This window comes from Podarcis muralis, chromosome Z (genome assembly GCF_964188315.1).
Source record: "Podarcis muralis chromosome Z, rPodMur119.hap1.1, whole genome shotgun sequence".
Lineage (NCBI taxonomy): Eukaryota > Metazoa > Chordata > Lepidosauria > Squamata > Lacertidae > Podarcis > Podarcis muralis.
Genome location: NC_135673.1, coordinates 15,138,132 through 15,157,160, shown reverse-complemented (window position 1 = coordinate 15,157,160; position 19,029 = coordinate 15,138,132). Strand labels below are relative to the sequence as shown.

The 19,029-nt window shown below is 44.4% G+C and overlaps 1 protein-coding gene across 5 annotated transcripts in view; it reads left to right on the top strand.

Annotated features, from left to right (window-relative positions):
- Window positions 1–19,029, top strand: part of BARHL1 (BarH like homeobox 1) — a 38,569-nt gene that overhangs the window by 5,053 nt on the left and 14,487 nt on the right. For all 5 annotated transcript variants that reach the window (XR_003704588.2, XR_003704589.2, XR_003704591.2 and 2 more), the window contains exon 2: window positions 3,614–3,836. Coding sequence is in view for 1 of the 5 variants with exons in the window: in XM_028715218.2 (XP_028571051.1) it covers window positions 3,614–3,836 (223 nt within the window). In the remaining 4 variants the exon portion in view is untranslated. The remainder of the gene's footprint in view (window positions 1–3,613; window positions 3,837–19,029) is intronic.

Genomic DNA, 19,029 nt, shown 5'->3' with positions numbered 1-19,029 from the left:
GATAAACATAATCTCTTTAAGAACAGAGATAAAGGGGGTGGGCGAGAGAAAGGGGGGAGGAACTGCAGGCCGTAGCCATTTCTTTCAGAGTTACCAGCTTTCACCCTTTATTTTTGCTTTCCATCAATCCGAAATGCCCTTTTTATCGAAAGGGATATGTCTTGCACCATGGGGGGGGGGGTCGGTTTCAATCCGGGTTGAACAGGAGTGACTCCCGTGCGATCTGGGGGAAAAGTAAATCTGTGTTCAAGGGAAGGAAGGAGAGGGGAGCGCTAATGATTTCTGGCAATATCTAGTGCCCCCTTCCAATGGCTCAGTGTGAAACCACTTTAAATTCGCTGTTGTTTAACGCAGAAAGAAAGGGATAATGGGGGGGGGGGTATCAGAGCTGAGGGGAGAAGGCAGAAGTTTGACCTCCCTTGCTACTTTTATTTGACAACTGCCCTTATTGGGTTCAGTTGCCCGTTCATACATCAGGCTCCCTGCCTACCCCGAATATATACAAAATGTATTGTGAATCAATCAGAAAAATGGGCTGCCCTCCAATTGTGACCTAGCTCTACCGAAAGCCTTCTTTTCGGGCAACCCAGAAAGTTGAGGCAGTTTTCTTTTCCTTTATTGTGCCTTGAGAGAGGGAGGGGGTGGGGGGAAGGGGAAAGTCTGCACCTCTCAATATATATAAAATATCTGGAGAGAGAAAGGGGGGGGGGGAGGGAGTCGTTTGTTCTTTTTCCTTGGATAGATAAGCGATCCTTTGTTTTTGTTTTTGTTTTGTTTTGGGATGGAAAGCCTCAGGAACGCCTACTTTGGGGTGGTCTTTAGCGGGCTGGAGAGAGCTGTAGGTTCGAATCCTCAGTCAGGCCTCTGTGGCAGGACTTGAGTCAAGCCTACTTCGCAGGTTGATTGTGAGGATAAAGTTGGATACCACACGCAACTCTTCGGAGCGAGGGCGGGCTTCAAATGTGGTGATGACGGCGGCAATAATACACGGATTAATGCCAGTTTTATCCCAAAACTAACAACAGCAGCAGCAGCAGCAGCAGCAACTGTAATCCCATTTCTTTTGGAAGTTTCTCTAGGAATTTGAGGAAGCTGATCAGATCCGATTTCTTTCAGAGTTAATCCCTGAAGCAACAAAATCTGGGTGCTGTCATAATTCTCAAAATTTAAAACCGCGATCTGACATCACTTACCTGGGAGTCAGCTCCATTGAACTCAGTGGGTTTACTTCTGAGCAGCCCTAGGTAGGGTGGCATAGCTTACTGTTCAGTGATGGAAACTTTATTGTCAGCGGAGGTGAGAAAGTCTGGGGAGGGGGCACGGAACCCAGCCAATAAAATAATGGAGAGAAAAAAGGATTTTGTGGGGAAAACGGGGGAAATTTGAATTTTAAGAAAAGTCAGAGGCCCAAGCACACTGATAGAGGCATAAATCCCTTAGAACTCGCTGGGACATTTCTGAGTAGATCCAAGCAACTAAAATGACGCCCATTTACCTGGGAGGAACCCTCGTGGAATTCAGCGAGGCTTGCTTCTTCTAACAAGGCATTTTAGGGTTGCAGTAAATATTGGGGAGGGGGTTTAGGCTGCGTCCTATCCTGGCGTTTACTTCGAGATAAGCTTGACAGATCTCGGTGGGATCTGCTCCCAAATAAACGTGCACAGAATCGGGGCCGTACAGCACGTGCTTCGCTCTGGTTTGAAATCAGTGGGAGGCGGGCAGTGTGTTCACCGGGAAGAAAGCACCATTGGCTTCATTGAGACTTACTCCCAGGTAGAAGTGCATAACCTGGCTGGCGCCCTTGAAAGTGCTCAGTTTTGTCCGCATTGCATCTTCAGAAGGACAACGCGGGTACCCTCAAACCAAGATTAAAATGTCAATTTTAAAATTCAATTCAACTTGACTTGTTTGGTTTATTCCTCTGCTTTTAACCCCGCGAAAGGAAGACTCGTTTGCCTCAGATACCGAAATTTCTCTGGGTTGTATGCAAAAGGTAGTGCTACTCAGAGTTGACGTATTGAAAATAATTAGTTTAAATGGGTCTACTCTGAGTAAAATTTAACTGGCTGAAACCCAAAGGCTTTGTTGAATCTGTATGGATTTAGGGTGGTGTGTTACTTACTTTAGCATTCATTAATTCAGATTATCACTAATTCCAGTTGCAAAAACCTCGGATTTATTTCCATTATAGAGAACAAAATCAGAGCTGTCTCCAATTAGTTTTTACTCTGAGTAGCCTCGCCGAAGTCAATGGATCTAGTCACGCTCATTAATTTCAGTGGGTCCGGCCTGAGTACTGTAATGGGTAACGTTGGCTACAGATCACAGTTAAAACGAATTAAAGTACTGTACCTATAGTTTAAACCGGAGTGCAAATCCGGGATCCCATAATTTTTTACACTCTTTGTTAGGAATAAGATATTTTCTAAAATTTCCAGGTTCGTTTCGTATAGCCGGACCCAAGGCATGTTTTACACAGAAGTAACTCCCATTGGGTTGAGTGGCGTTTACTTCCCTATCGTCTTCCCTGTTAATTGTACGGATCGTGTTGAGACTCCATCTCAAGCCCATACGTTTATTCCTGTTAATCTAGTTGTCTTGCCTTCTTAAAAAAAAATCCGTTTGCCCGAAGGATGCAATCTATAATTTGTGAAAAAAACTAACTTCAGTAGTAGTTTCCTGGCATTTTTGGTGCGCATCTCGATCCTACCCGTGTTTACCTGGAAGTAACAGTGCAATCTGTTCCAGAATGACACAATGAACACCGAATTTATTTTATTTAAGCGGGGGGTGGGGATAGTTTCCTTTAAGATCAATATTTATATATTATTCCGTGAAGAACATTTTGGACAGCACCTGAAGTTAAGCGCTGTGACATCCCCTTAATTTCAGGGTTTGTACTAAAAGGCTTAGGGACTAGAAATATGTTTGAATAAATAAGTAATTTTAAGGGGAAATGTTTCAAGGGCTTGCTTAACTCTTTGGCACTTAAATCAGGCTGAACTGGATCGCTGACGCAGACGACTGTGAACCCAGCCCTGAGGTCGATATGATATTGGGAGGGCTATAAATAATTTTAATAATAAAATAAATAATGTGTACGCATGCATATAGATATTTGTGTGTGTGGTTAAATTTACTGTCCTCTTGGAATATATTGAGATATCTCTCCCTCCCCAGTATCTCAGGTCGAGGCTATCTCGAATTTAAGTGACTAGTTCTCATGAAAGTACCTTCGGTTTATAATACAGTTACGCTGTTCCTAACTGGGCTCACGAACGGACTTCTTTGACTTATTAATGGGCCTTTCTTGTGAGTAAACATACCTAAAAGGAGGATCTTAAGGCTGCAACCTTATCCACATTTCACTGACGAGGAAGCCCCATAGAAAGCTATGGAAGTTACTTCCGAGTAAACAGGCATAGGGATCTCATAGAAAGGGGCGCGGACCTGCGCAAGAGAAACGAGCAAGCGGCCCGCGCCCCTCGCCGAGGCGTCTGGTCTCTTCACTTGTCTTCCCTCCCGCGCTTGATAAGGGGACTTTCCCTTCTAATCTGTCTGCACTGATTGTGGCAACGCCTTTTCTCTTCCGCCCCCCTTCCCCCCTGCTCAGTGAAAGAAGAAGGGGACAGAGAGATCTCCAGTTCCAGAGAGAGCCCTCCAGTGAGGCTGAAAAAGCCGCGCAAGGCCCGCACAGCCTTCACGGATCACCAGCTGGCCCAACTGGAGCGGAGTTTCGAGCGGCAGAAATACTTGAGCGTGCAGGACAGAATGGAGCTGGCCGCGTCCCTCAACCTCACAGACACCCAAGTAAAGACCTGGTACCAGAACAGAAGGTAAAAAGAGAGCGGGAAAGAGAGCGGGGGTGGGTGGGTGGCACCTTTCACCTCCCTTACTTCGGATTAGTTACCCCGGAAAAGGGTATTGTTCCTCCCACTCTGGTTTTCGAAGAGCGCAGTTCTATGCAAGTTTATGCTCGAAAATTAAATCCTGTCGCTTGCAGGAAAGTTTGTTTTGGATGGCATCCTAAATCTTTGGGTGAAGGTTGGGAAGAGAGCCTACTTCAGGGGTTGCAAAAAGCAGAGGAAAGGGTGGTAGTTACTCTGCGGTGGTTACTCTTTTTAATAATAATAATAATAATAATAATAATAATAATAATAATAATAATAATAAATGTCATCCTTTACTTTAAACTTCTTTGGCAAAACGCTGTGCCTCCCCAACACTGGACGGGAAAAAAATAAAATCCACAAACTCGAGCTGTTACCAAAGTAATTAACACAGAGAGAGAAAAATTCTGTTTCTGCTTCAGTTCAGTTGAAGGAATTTAGTTTTGAAAGATGCATGTATATATATATATATTTAACGCATTTGGGTGAGTTAACCCCACCCCCCTTGTACTCCAACTCTAACTCCCATCATCTCTGTCCATTGACCGTGGTGGCTGGCGCTGATAGGAATCAGAGTCCAACTGCATCTAAAGGACCAGTTTCCCCTCCCCTGACCTAATAAAATATTATTTTTAATATAGTCAGCTTCAATGCCGCAGTGACACTTGCACACTTTTAAACTACACAGAGCTCTTCCAAGGTACCACAGTAAAGGCGTGCAAGGTTTTTTGGTTACACAAAACTCTTGGTCAGATTATTAGGGGAAAGTATTCGAACACCCAAAGAGTTAGTTTACTAATATTCTTAAAGGTCTCCTTAAATAAATAAAATAAAATAAAGGGGAAAGGTTCTAGGTGTCCTGGAAGAGATTCAGATATACGGTACAAGCATTTTAAAAGCGCTATATGAATGGTAAGTTTGATGATCAGCAGTATTTCAAGCGAAATATTAGTTGCGTGCGTGCATAGACAGAGCAAAGTTGGCTACAAGTCTTTTTTGGAGCGCGGGGGGGTGATCTAGGAACGTAAAGGGGGTCTTTCCCCACGTTTGTGGAAAGGTAAACTTGGTACATCCAAGGGCATGTAAAATACTTCACGCTCACATTTTAGTGTGGCGTCGCTTACTTTGTATTTTAATTAAAATCATTGAGTGCAACGATCTCCATCTCTCCTCCCCCCCCCCCCCCGGGGGGGACGACAGAGGGCTGTTTAACCCTTTCCTCCTCCTCAACATTCCAGATCAAATTCCCAGAAGGGCGAACGGGAAGGAACCGGGGAGGGTGAAATTAGCAGAGCTACCTATATCCTGTTTTGTCTAGTAACCAGGTAAACCACAAACACCCACAGATCTGAAACTGCTGGGCCCCGAAGAAAAACGCGCTTTTCCTGATATCTACACGTACAAAGAAAGTTTGTCAAAATCTGGGGCTCCTGATAGTGTTGGTTGCTTTAAAAGACCAAACACGGGTCCTCGATCTCTTCGTTCGCCCGCGCACAGACACAAGCACGCACAGTCCCCGGATTATTTTGCCTTCGCTGACTTGCACCTGAACGTGTGAATGGTTTCTGCCAACTCTAATGGCGTCGGAGGTGATTCTGAGGTCCTCCCTATGGTTTTTGGATCCTCATTGGCTGGCTGAATGCTGCAGCGATGACCATACATATGGGTAAATTTGGGTGTCTAAACTTTGACACAGAATCTTCACTTTTGCTCAGAACTGAACGGTCATGACTAACGTAGGCCCGTCACTGTCAGTGGGTCTACTCTGAGTAAAGGTTAGTGGAATACAACGCAAAAAGTCGTTCCACACATTACCTTCCAGCAACCCCGAGTTTGGGCAAGGAACAGCAGCCAGTTCTGTGTCTCTGCATGGTAATTCCCCCCCCCCCCAAAAAAAAAACCCACCCCACACAGCTCTGCTTCAGTCATATATCATATATCACATTGGCTACTTGTCCTGGGATTATGGGAGTTGGAGTCCAGCAACGTCTGGAGAACCAAAGCTTCCCCATACCTCTGGCTTGCCCCTTAAAACATAACGTTTCTCTCTCCCCACAGTTTGGGTGTTTGTAAACAGTCAGGATCCGATCCCGAAAATAAATGTAAAATTCATACACAGGCGCAAGCAAATCATCCCACGCTTTAGTCCCATCTCTTTCCCTAGCCGGCACCAGCTTGCAATCCAGAGGTGCTGAAATGAAATAGCGCCTGGTTTCAAAATGAGCGAGATTTCCCCATTTGGAAATTAGCGCTTTAACAACTGGCTCAGATTGTTGCCAAGCTCACCTTTTGGTAGCCAGAGGTTCAAATCAGCACTTAGCAAATTTGAAGGTGCGTTCCTCTTATTATTATGTAGATTTTTTTTAAAAAAAGAGTAACCGTAGTTGCATTCTTTGGTTAGAACTGTCCTTTTTTTTGCACATATCGGAGGCTATATTTCAGCTGTAAATGAGCCAAAGACGGTACCACGTTCTGATTTTGGGGGACATTAACACAACTTGTTTTATTGATTTGTTTGCAGGGAGATTAGACGAGGTCGCCTGTTTTAATGAGCATTAATTCTGATTTGTTTGCACGGCGGTGAGACGACGTTGCGCCAAAGCAAGTCTCACTCACACGATTTTCAGCTCACTTCCCCTACTTTCCACATCCCAAAAAGTCATACATTTCGCGGGAAGTGGTTCAGCTATAATTGTGTGCCTGACTTGAAGTGGCTAGTAGGTAGCTGAATTTCCACCTGAAAATAGCTACAACCTCTCTCTCCTCATACAAAGGTCCTCACTGTTCATCTTAAATACCTTTCCTTCCCATTCCTCAACGCTGAGCTCCTTTGCAGGAATATTCATTCTGCAGGGAGTGTGAGAACACACATACAGGGTTGCTAACTTTTCTTTATTAGAGCTGCTCTCGTGCTTTTCAGGGACCCAGCCGGAGGAAGCTTTTCCCACCAGCCATCACCCTTCCAGGGAAAGGTATACGTACCTAAGGTGTGTTTGGGAGTCAGGCTGATGCCAAAGGGCACAGGAGCAGGGGTGGCCGAGAAAAGGTGGCAACTCATCACATGGAATCAGGGGCACGCAGTGCGAGGCTAGATATGGTTTACTCAGAAGTAAGTCTCATTTTGTTCCAGTTTTAATTTGAGCCAATGGGCTGTTTCAGCTTCGGTCATTCCCAGAGCAGAGCCATTGAAATTTATGACCAACTTGGCTCCATTAATTTCAGTGGGTCCACCTTGAGTATAACTCAGCAGGATACTATCCAATATTTTCAGGAATACTGCTGAATGCAGAAGCAATTTATAAAAGAGGAATGGCAGACGAGGGCGCCTCTGAGCATTTAAGGTGTGCTCTTCTCGAAGGTAAGAGAACACCCACATCTGCGTCAGGTATAAAGTCGTTTAAATCAAAATATATCAGTCAAAGAACATTTCAATCAAGGTCAAACTTAAATTTTCGCTGTTCACAATGGATATCTGACTCCGCCGAGTTTCCTCTTCCAATAGGAAGACGCCCTGGAACTAAGTCCAAAAATTAGAGGTTGATAAAGTAAGAGATTTTAGGCAGTGGCAGGCGTGAAAAGATTTGCATTGTTATAGCGCTTTGGCTTCCACCAAACGAATACTGGGAACTATAGTTTACCCCGCCACGGTGCTACACTTCCTAGCACAATTAACAATCAGCAGTTCCCAGTTTCTTGGCGCGATGTCATGTTCTTTAAAGTACGGTATGTAGGCAGTCAAAAAAAGAGACTTTCTGGCGGATTTGCGGGGCAGTTCCAACTCGGTTTATTAAAAAATAAGTCCCATTGAGTTCCATGTGAAAACGGGCATATGGCTGCAGCCAACGCCGCGGTTCTTTTTACTGAGATCGCCTTCTTGCTAACCAAGACTGGAGAACACGTATCCCCAGTCCAGTATTAACCTCACGGCAAACCATAAATGGAACTCCAACAAAAGGGAATAAAGGCCTTTATAGAAAGCGTGTAGAATGCTGCGATATGGAAAAGGAAATGTCCGTTGAGATGTGCAAATGCATCACTCGATGAGCAGATAGCAAGTTAAACGTGTGAACGGTCTCTCCACGGGAGCTGACACGGGAGTTAAATCTCATTGGCAGCAACGAGGCTTCTTTCCGAGTAAGCCTGCCTAGGAGCACAATTGCCTCCTTTCCTCAAAAATGCCCCTTTTCCTGAGAGACCTGTGGCTTTAACCCTTTAGTCCTCAACCCCTATGAAAAGAAACTAGTCTACACATAATTTGCATTTACCAATATTTCTCTCTTAACCGGCTCGGGCCTTTCCCCAGTGGCTAAATGCAGACTGTAAGCTCTTGAGGGACGAGACCTGTTACATTTCTTTGTGACTCTCAGAGGAGGGGTGTGGCATATACATTGATGGTACTATATAAATAAATAATCATTATTATTTAAATTATTTATTGCCCACTTTCCTCCCTAACCTCTTCATAAAAAAATCCCAATAATGGGATATCTATCCAACGAAGTCCTTTTCAGAGTAGACCCTGTCGAAATGGCTGTTGCTAAATTACTTAAGTCCATCAGTTTAAATAGACATGCAGTTGTTTAGAAGGAATAATAATAATAATAATAATAATAATAATAATAATAATAATATGTATCCATTGCTAGTCCCACTCAGAGTAGATCCACAAAAAACAATGGACATGACTAATTTAAATCCAATAATTTCAGTGTGCGTGCTCTGAGTAGAACCCAGCAATAATAGTTACTATTATTTTTATTGTTATTTGGCATATAGAGAAAAGAAGAAGTTGAACACTCAGCCTCGTGCACGTACCCATTTCCCACATTACAGACAGGTTTCAAGACTCAACACGTGTGTTTTTTCCAATCCTTTCCTTCCCTCCACCAGTTTCTGTTCCTGGTTTTTTTAAGGTTCGATTTTGTTATATGAAGCCTGTTTTTGTAAATAAATCTCTTCCCACCAATCGCAATTATTTAATGCCCGCTGTTTACCTCCCACCCACCCCCAATCTTCCCATCCCCGCATTTCCCCTAGAAGCAGAAACTATTTCACAGCCGAGACTAGTCGTTTAATTCGGGAGGGCAGAGAAAATAAGAGCGACGCGAGTGGGTGGGTGAGAGAGCAAAACTCTCCCGGTTGTTTTTTTTTTAAGCTAAACACACACAACATTGCACATAACACACTGGCCCATTAATAATAAATACCAATTACTGCTTTGGGCATCAATAATTAAGAGCAGTTACAGTAATTACACAATTATTATGATGATGAATAATTTACTCAGGAAAATAGGTCTGAAAGCGCTTCTTCCGCAGCAAAACGGCGAGAGAAAGGGATTGTGGAGGCGGCTTTTGATGTGAGGCTGCAGCTCCCGAGCTCGTAGCCACCGTCCGGCCTGCGCTCGACAGCTCCATTTAGTAAAAGAATAAGAGTTTTCCTATTTTGGCACCGCCGCACCTCAACGCGTGGGATACACAGACAGGGCAACAGATAGTCCGGAAGATACCGGTCAGTTTCACCATTGGGTTGCAACTCTGGTCCATTTCATCTATCGTTTTGTGAGCGTTCCAGCCCCTCTATAAGCGACAAACACAAGCGATTTATTTGTTCCGCTCCTCACCCCCTTTCCTTTCAGACGCACAGATTTCTCTGTGTCTCGTTCACACGATTTCCTATCTTTGTTTTTTCTGCCCCCCCCCCCCCATTGATCGGAGTTCCGTTTTGTTTTGCAACTGACAATAATAGCGCATTGGCGATGGATTTATAGCGGGCCATCTGAAGGTCACGACTTTATTAGTTGTTCCACGGATGTTTTCCCAGTGCCATTGCGTCATAGTTGTGCTGGAGAGGCACTTCTTGCCATATAGCACTGAAAAAGCAGAACCGAAACGAAACAAAATAAAGCAGAGTATTTGTGGTATGAAGAAAGTCAAAGGATTTCACCCAGAAGCTACATGCAAAGACGGGAAACAAATCAGTATGTCCACCCCCAAACTTTTGTAGGTACAAACGATATTGAAAGCTCAGTTGTGTATAACCACCCTGGTAGCATCATGAGCACAAATAATTGTGTATGCACAATAAAGAAGATGTCCAAATGGTCCTTCTCTCACATACAAAAGTCATTATTACTGTATTATTAATTATCCACCCTTCACTCTAAGATGCCAGAGTGGATAACAACATAAAAACACAATACTAAAACCAGTTTAGAACAACCTACAATCACATAAATAACTTAGGTCCTAAAAATATGCACCTCAAGTGTCAAAATCTGGGGTAAAGGGGTGCGCGTTCAGCATTCACAGGGGAGTTACCCAGGTTGGGGGTCACCACAAAGAAGGCCCTCTCCTGGACTGCCACCTTCCTGCCCCCTGCCTCTGAGGGCAGAGGAACTAACAAAAGGGCTCCCTCTGCCCATCTCAGCCCTTAGAGGGTCTCTAGGGAAGGAGGCAGACTTCCAGATATTTGGTACCTGAATCATTTAGGACTGTGAGCACCTTGAATTGGGCCCAGAAATGAGCAGCAACCAGTTCAGCTGTTTTAAAACAGAAGTTATGTGACGTCTAAATGGAACCACAGCCGGTAATCTGGCTGTTGCATTTTGGACGCAGTGAAGTTTCCAAGTTGTCTTCAAGGGCAGCCCCACATAGCGCATGTTGCAATAATCCAGTCTAGAAGTTACCAGAGCGTGGCATACAGTGGCCAAATCATCTCTGTTCAAAAGGGGTTGTAGCTGGCAGTGTGTGTGTGTGTGTGTGTGTGTGTGTGTGTGTGTGTGTGTGTGAGTGTGTGTCACACATACACATTTTTCTTTGTTGTTTAGTATGCCTCTGAAAACTGGTTGCGGAGATTCACAAGTGATGAGTGCTGCTTTCACACTCAGGTCCTGCTTGCGGGCTTCCCGTGGGGGCATCTGGCTGGCCACTGTTAGAACAGGATGCTGGACTGGATGGGCTATGGCCCCGATCCAGCAGGCAGGCTCTTCTTACGTTCTTACATTATCAGAGCCAAGCTTAATGTAGTGGCAAGACTGCAGATTGAGATTTCTTTCTTCTCTTGGTGGTGTAGTGGTTACAGAGTGTCAGAGTAGGATCAAGGAGTCCAGGGTTCAAATTCTCCAGTCATGGAGTTCACTGAATGGCTTTGGACCGGTCACCAACCCTCAGTCTAACCCATGTGTAGGCAACCTAAGGCCCAGGGGCTGGATCTGGCCCAATCGCCTTCTAAATCTGGTCCGCTGATGATCCGGGAATCAGCATGTTTTTACATGAGTAGAATGTGTGCTTTTATTTAAAATGCATCTCTGGGTTATTTGTGGGGCATAGGAATTCGTTCATTTGTTTTTTAAAAAAATCTAATCCAGCCCCCTACAAGGTCTGAGGGACAGTGGACTGCTGAAAAAGTTTTCTGACCAACCTATCTCATGCAGTTGTTGCGAGGCTGTGGAGGAGGAGAATCATGTGCGCACATACCCCCCAAGCATCTTTGGGGATAAGGTGGGATAGAAATGCAATAAAGATCTCGTGCCAACCTATCCATGCAGGAAGCAAAACAAACGGAAAAACACCAAGTCAATCACAGGCTCCACCCATTCTGTCTTTCATCCAGATCTTGTGCAGATTTCCTCAGAACTAAACCCCACTAAGTCCAACAGGAGTTAGCTGCAATTCTAAACCCACTTACCTGTATGCTTGACTGAATTCAACTGGATTTAGTTCTGAGTATAAATCATTAGGATTGCTGTGTTAGGAATGTAGCATGTTGCTTTTTGTTGAGTTAGGCCCTTGGTCTACACTGACTGGCAGTGGCTCTCTAGGTCTTCAGACAGGAACTCTGTCCCAGCCCTACCGGGAGATGTTGTGAATTGAACCTATGACTTTCTGCATGCAGGGCAGATGCTCAGCCACTGAGCTACCGCCTTCGTACAAGTGTGGAATGCCTACAGTTTGTAACCCTAGTTTGTTCTCCTTGTGTGTTCTTTCGATTCATCACTCTGCTTCTCCGGTGTGGTTCTGCAACGCAGCAAAGGTGCATATATTTGCTCTGAATGGAATCCCAATGGACAAAGTGGGGTTTATGCCCCAGCAGGCAGGTATCAGATCATATTGCAAATTAATCAGAATGTTTGATGGGGTAAAGTGGGGGGTTATATATTGGGGGGCTTTGGGCTGAGGAGAGGTCAGAGGGTTCTGATGACCCCCAAATAGGAACTCTGCAAAGAATAAATTCTAACAAAAATAATTTGCTATGCTTTTTTGAGTGAGAAACTGAAGATGGGTCAGTTAAGCGTCTTCCTCCTTTGGATATCAATTCCTCTCTTTCTGTGTGGACATGTGTGTGTACAGTATTTATTTTGAATTTCTTCCTATAGATTGAACCTGACAGCCACATAAATGCAGTTTGCTGCCTGTAGGCATTTTTTTTTAAAGTTACATTAAAATGGAACAAAAAATAGATTCCAGTTCCACTGTCCCCTCAAAACTCCTTACAAATTGTATGAGCGGGTTTCCATCTCACTCAGTTGTGTCTTGAACTCAGAACAATTGTAACAACTATTTTAATTTGGTTTCGCTTCTTTGAACCAGACTTTTATGTCTAAATTGAAACGTAACAACACATTTTCCACCCTACCAGCATTTTATTAAAACAGGAGGCCAGAGGCATCTGAGAAGGCAAAAAAACCTCCCCTTATTTTTGTTCCTAACATCTGATATTCTGAAGAGTAGACTGCCTCTGGATGTGGAAGTTCTACCTGAATTAGCACATACCTAATAACTATTGCTCAACCCATGCTGATTTTTCCTTTAATTGTTATTTTTTAAGCCACTTAGGTTAGTGGCTATTATCACTTCTTCTGCTGCAGATTTCAATTAATTAATTCTGCCTTGTACTTTTATTTTGGCTGGCCTGTAAGAACTCCCTTTTCAGTATGCCGGTTATGTAATTTTAGACTCCAACTTAATCGACTTGTGGAGCCCCTCTCTTTTAGATGGTAATGCATATAATTTAATTTGCTTCAAAATGCACTGCTGCATTTCCACCCCACCCCCAGCTCCTCCCACTGAACGGGGACCATAAAGACCAACCTTGATGGGGCCACAATCTCCATCAATTTCATTGGCTAAACTCAAAGTCTGTTTGGGGAGAGAATGATATATTCCTCACTTCGTGCCGTTCAAAATTTCATAAGCTTCTGGTATGCCTCCATTCTCTGTAAGTTATCTCTCAGTGTTGACCCAGCCTCCAAAGCCTCCAGTCCTTTGTTCTGTAGCAAAGTGCTGCAGAAGAGTGCTCCCCATCTTGACCCAACATACTGGGACAGAAATTAATCCAATTTCCATGCCATGGATAGCTTGATACCTTCCAATGTTTGCCCAAATAAAAGAGGACCCATTGAAATTAATAGACTTGTCAAATTTAGGGCCATTAATTACAATGGGTCTACTCTGAGTGCATGGGGTGTTAGGGGTGGGGGACACTTCATGTTCCTTCTGGGGTAGTCCACCTTTAGTCCCCACCCTGCACTCAGTTTTCACCTGTGGCTTCTAGAAGCTGTCAGCAAGCAACAGTGGCTGCACCCCAGGTACATATTTGACTGGCTGGCTAAACCAGGTGAGGGTAGCCAAAGGTCTCAAATCTTTGGTGCATTAGGGACTTCCCCTGCACATGAAGACAGTCTCTGATGGATAGAGCTGACAAGGCCAATAGTGGGCCCAATGGTCAAGAAGGCAGTTTCTACACAAGCTGTAGAGGGAAGTGAGAGCCAGATGGGGCTTGTCAACCTGAGAAGGTAGCCCATCTAGCAGAAGTACCGGTAAACTCTGATCCTAAGAGGCTACACTCATTCATGAGAAAGGCTTCAGGAGTAAACCCTGGAGGGAAATCCATACCCCTGCCTTGTGGGACATTTTCTCAAGAGAAGAAAAGGCTAAGGAGTAAACCCTAAACAAATCTGGAGTTGAGTCCCTAAGATGGCTGGATGGTGTCTTGTCCACCTCCTTTTGGCAACTCCTGCAGCCAAGCTGGTGGTGCATTGTTCTGTTTTTCTTTGGACCACATCAGTGAAGCTAAGAGGAAGTCTTTTTCTCTTGGTCACCCAGGACTTCTATACACCCTGCCTGGGTGTGAGCCTAGGAGAAGTCACTTTGGTGTTGTTATCGCAGCAAAAACAATTTGGGAGGCAGCAGTTATGAGCTACCACTCTTTGCATGCCACAGCAAGTACTGTGATTCTTCAGAAGTTTGACTTCACCCCTGGAAGCGCACTCCATTTGTGCCTATAAAGCCATTTTTGATCCCACGTTATGATCTAGGAAGAATGTTGGAAGGGCATCAGTAACCCATGCAGATAATACACATTCAAAAATAGGAGCTTTGCTGCGATTCTCTTGGGGAAATGATATGCTTATTTTAAAATTTCGAACTTGAATTTCAGAGCTCTTGTAAATGCTGTTCTCCATCTCTTTCTGAAGTATTATGAACACTTGAAAAACCCACACAACTCTTCAGAAGTACTGTTGCTTGTGCAAAGTTTACTCAGGAGTAAATGCAATTAAGTTCAATGAAACATACCTCCAGGTGAATATGCATTCCATTGCAGTCCAAAGTGTGGCATATCTTTAACATTCTGAGTATGTGGCTGTTTCATAAAGGAGCATAGGAAGCTTCCTTCTACCAAATCAGACCATTGGCTCATCTAGCTCAGTACTGTCTACAGAGATTGACAGCTGCTTTCTAGGATTTCAAGCAGGAAACATTCCCAGCCCTAACTGGAGAAGTTTCTGGGGATTGAACCTGGAACCTTCTACATGCAGAGCAGATGTTCTACAGATAGACAGACAGCCAGACAACTGGCTTTAGTTGCTTTTGCTGCCAAAGACTTAACAGGGCTTCTCTTCAGGAAAATGTCTATTCAAGCTCTGTCTCTTGGTCACAGTAGAACGTGACAGAATGCTTGGGACAGGCTTTTACAACTAGTGAAATGGACTGATTCTCTCATTCCATGGATACATAGGATTATAACTACAGTGGTACCTCGGGTTACATACGCTTCAGGTTACATACGCTTCAGGTTACAGACTCCGCTAACCCAGAAATAGTACCTCAGGTTAATAACTTTGCTTCAGGATGAGAACAGAAATCGTGCTCCCAGCGGCGGGACGGCAGCAGGAGGCCCCATTAGCTAAAGTGGTGCTTCAGGTTAAGAACAGCTTCAGGTTAAGAACGGACCCCCAGAACGAATTAAGTACTTAACCCGAGGTACCACTGTATATGGATCTGAAAGCTCCCAGTGTGTGATCTTGCCCCAATTTTAAAAAAGTTGTTTTTTAAGGGAAGACTTAAGTCCATGCTTAAGGCTGAAATCTCCTACATATGCTTAGAACTCAGCAGGGCTTACTTCTGAGTAAACATGCAAGTTGCATGGTTCCAAAACTAAAAGCAATGGGTCTGAAAGCTGCAGACTCAGGCACAATTACCCAAGAGCAGTACTTTTTTCTGGGGTTACTCAAGGGTATACCATACTGGCACATTTGAGGATGGATCATTTCCTACTGAAATCAGAAGTATTTTAAGAGTTTCCCTTTGCCTGGATCCTGTCCACAGCTATTGGTTGCTTAAGTGGGTGGGGCTGAAGGCAGCAGTGGTTGGGACCAGAGGCAGAAGTGGGAGAGGATACCCCTTTCCCCTCTCTGCCAGCCCATTTCTCTTTTTGCCCGTCTCTTCCTTCCTGTCAGAGTTCTGAGTGACAGCTTGCAGGAGGCTTTGGAAATCAAGCTGGGGGCCCAATATGTAATATACAAAGCCTTTCTCCATGCACTCTGCCATTGTCAACTCACTGTCAATTCTAAAAGGGGCAAATCTGAGACTAAGAAGCTGGCAGCCAGGGCAACCCCCTGGACTGGGTGTAAGCCAGAAGGCAGGCAGGTGGGGGCAGAGGGAGGTAAGCAGGGCAATGTCCCATCTGCCCTAACAGATCAACCTCCTTTGCAGCTACACCGAATGTGTGCATCACGCAAGCACCTGCCAGTACGTAATAAAAATAACAACAATTTGCGATCATTATGTTCAACGGCAAATCCTTGTGTGTGGAGCCACAAGGCTCATGTTACATTGATGACAATCCTCGGTTGACATGGCACCTCCTGTCATGTCCTACACAGACAAGGAAGTCACTTACACTTGTCTGTTTATGCCTCACTTCCCCAGACTTAAGATTGAACTTCTCAAAGGTAATGTGTAGGCTTTTATCGGGCAGAGGCAATGGAGCACAGTCTACTCCTGAAGGGAAGTTTTCAATTGGTATTATCTGCTCCTCGCAAGTAAGAATGTGGCCCTGTTGATGCTGGTTGCATTGATCGTGCTTTGGGCTGCTTCAGTGTCAGATAGTGGGGATCTTTTAATTGAAAGGCCAGCACTCTTTTACAGCGTGGAAGGGGGACCTGCGTGGACTTCCTAATGCAGCAGATTTCTGACTCCCATCAGCCTCGGCCAGCATGACCAAGGCTTAAGGATGATGCTGATGACCATGATGATGATGGAAGCGGAATGTTGGAATATTCAGGGCAAATAAAGGATAGTTTAGAGAAAAGGAGAGTAAGAGGTGATATGATAGACATTTATAAAATTATGCATAAGGCTAGAACTTGTGGACATTCAATGAAGCTGAATGTTGAAAGACCGAGGACAGATACCAGAAAGCCCTTCTTCACACATAACTATAGAATAAGAGGCAGTGATGGCCAACAACTAGGATAGCTTTAAAAGAGGATTAGACAGAGGGCGACTAGTCACAATTGTTATCATCTGCCTCCACAGTCAACGGCAGAAATGCTTCTGAATCTGTTGCTGGAAACTATAGGAGGGGAGGGGGCTCTTGTGCTCATGTCTTGGCTCCAGGTTTCTAGAGGGTCCCTGTAAGAACTGGATGCTGGAGCCTGATCAAGCAGGCTCTTCTTATGATGAGAGTTGTAATCCAGAGACATCTGGAGGGCCACACGTTCTCTACTATGGCCTTTGGGGAAGGGCCCCTGAAGCTCAATAGTGGAATACCTGCTCTATATAAACCAGGTTGCAGGGTCAATCTCCAACAGCATCTCCAGGTAGAGGTGGGAAAGCTTCCCTTGTTTGCAGCCCTGCAGAGCAGATGCCAATCAGTGTAGACAATACAAAGTTAGATGGACCAATGATCTGACTCAACATAAACCAGCTTACTATGTTCCTTTGTTCCTAGTAGTGTGTTGTGGCCAAGGTTGAACATTGTACAGATGTTGCGCCTACATCTTGTTTGATTTCTGACTACTTGATCCTCTGCAAACTGAATGTGTTGGTTTGCTTCTTTGAGTCACAAACGCTCGTCCATATTGCATTGCTCACACGGCTATGTTCGAAGCAAGAGGAAAAACAAGGAAGTAGTAGGTCCTCTGCATGGAGAAGACAGAGAAATGCTGTTGGGTAAGAGAGAAAAGGTGGGACTGCTCAACACCTACCTTGCCTCTGTCTTCACCCAAAAGGAAAGGAGTGCCCAACCTGGTGATAAGAGAATAAACAATGCAAGAAGGAAGCTGCAGCCCAAGTTAGGAAAAGAGGCGGTATGGGAACACTGAGTTGCTCTAAATGAATTCAAATCTCCAGGGCCTGATGAGCTGCACCCAAGGGTACTAAAGGAGCTTGCTGATGTAATCTCAGAGCCTCTGTTTATAATCTTTTGAGAATTCTTGGAGAACAGGTGAGGTCCCTGCAGACTGGAGGCAGGCAAATGTTGTTCTCATCTTCAAAAAAGGGAAAAAAGAAGACCCAGGTAACGACCAACTGGTGTGCTTGACAACGATACCAGGAAAGGTCCTAGAACAGATAATTATAAAGTTGGTCTATGAGCACTTAGAAAAGGATGCTGTGGATATTAAGGTCCAGTATGGGTTTCTCAAAAACAAGTAATGCCAGACAAATCTCTGTCTTTTTAGTAGACCTACAAGCTTGGTGGATCAGGGGAATGCTGTGGATGTACGGTATCTTGTTTTCAATAAGGCTTTTGACAAGGTCCCCCATTATATTCTTGCAGAAAGCTGGTAAAATGTGGGCTGGATGAGGTAACTGTTAGGTAGATTTGTAGCTGGTTGACTGACTAAACCCAAGGAGTGCTCACTAATGGTTCCTGTCATCCTGTAAAAAAGTGACAAGTGGGGTGCCACAGAGTTCTGTCCTGGTCCTGTTGTTGTTTAGCAGCTTTATAAATGACTTGGGTGAAGGAAGTAAGGGGATGCTCATCCAATTTACAGATGACACCAAACGGGGAGGGGTAGCTAATGCCACGGAAGATAGAATTGGGATTCAATATGACCTTAACAGATTGGAGAACTGTGCCCAAACTAATAAAATTATTTTCAGTAGGGACAAATGTGAGGTTCTACACTTAGGCAGGAATAACCAGTTGCACAAATATAAGATGGGGGCCACCTGCCCTGCTGGTAGTACGTGTGGAAAGGATCTTGGGGTCTTAGTAGAACACAAGCTTAACATGAGTCAATAGTGTGATGCAGCAGCAAAAAAAGCTAATGCTATTCTAGGCTACATCGTGTGCAGAGGAGGGCAACTAGGATGCTCAAGGGTCTAGAAACCAAGCCTTATGAGGAATGGTTGAAGGAGCTGGGTATGTTTAGCCTGGAAAAGAGGAGACTGGGAGGTGATTCTAACTAAACACCAGGAATAACTTTCTGACAGTAAGAGCTGTTTGACAGTGGAACAGACTTCCTCTGGAGGTGATGGGCTCTCCTTCATTGGAGGTTTTTAAGCAGAGATTGAATGGTCATCTGTCATGGATGCTTTAGTTGAGATTCCTGCATTGCAGGGGGTTGGACTAGTTGATGCTTGGGGTGCCTTCTAACTCTATGAGTCTATGTGTGGCCCCCAAATTTGAGTGCCTCAGATTTAGTTGGAGGAGAAGCAGCACAATAGGAAAGTTGTGGTGTCAGATCTGTGATTAACACTTCATATGTGCAAGTAAGCAGCCTGTTACAATTCTTTCAGTTAATGTGAACATGAGCATGATTTTGTCCTCCTAAATTATGCTTCTCCTCTGTGCTGGGTCTTTTAATCCCTGCTTAATCCCCACATGCTGAGCAGATCCTCAGTTGCCT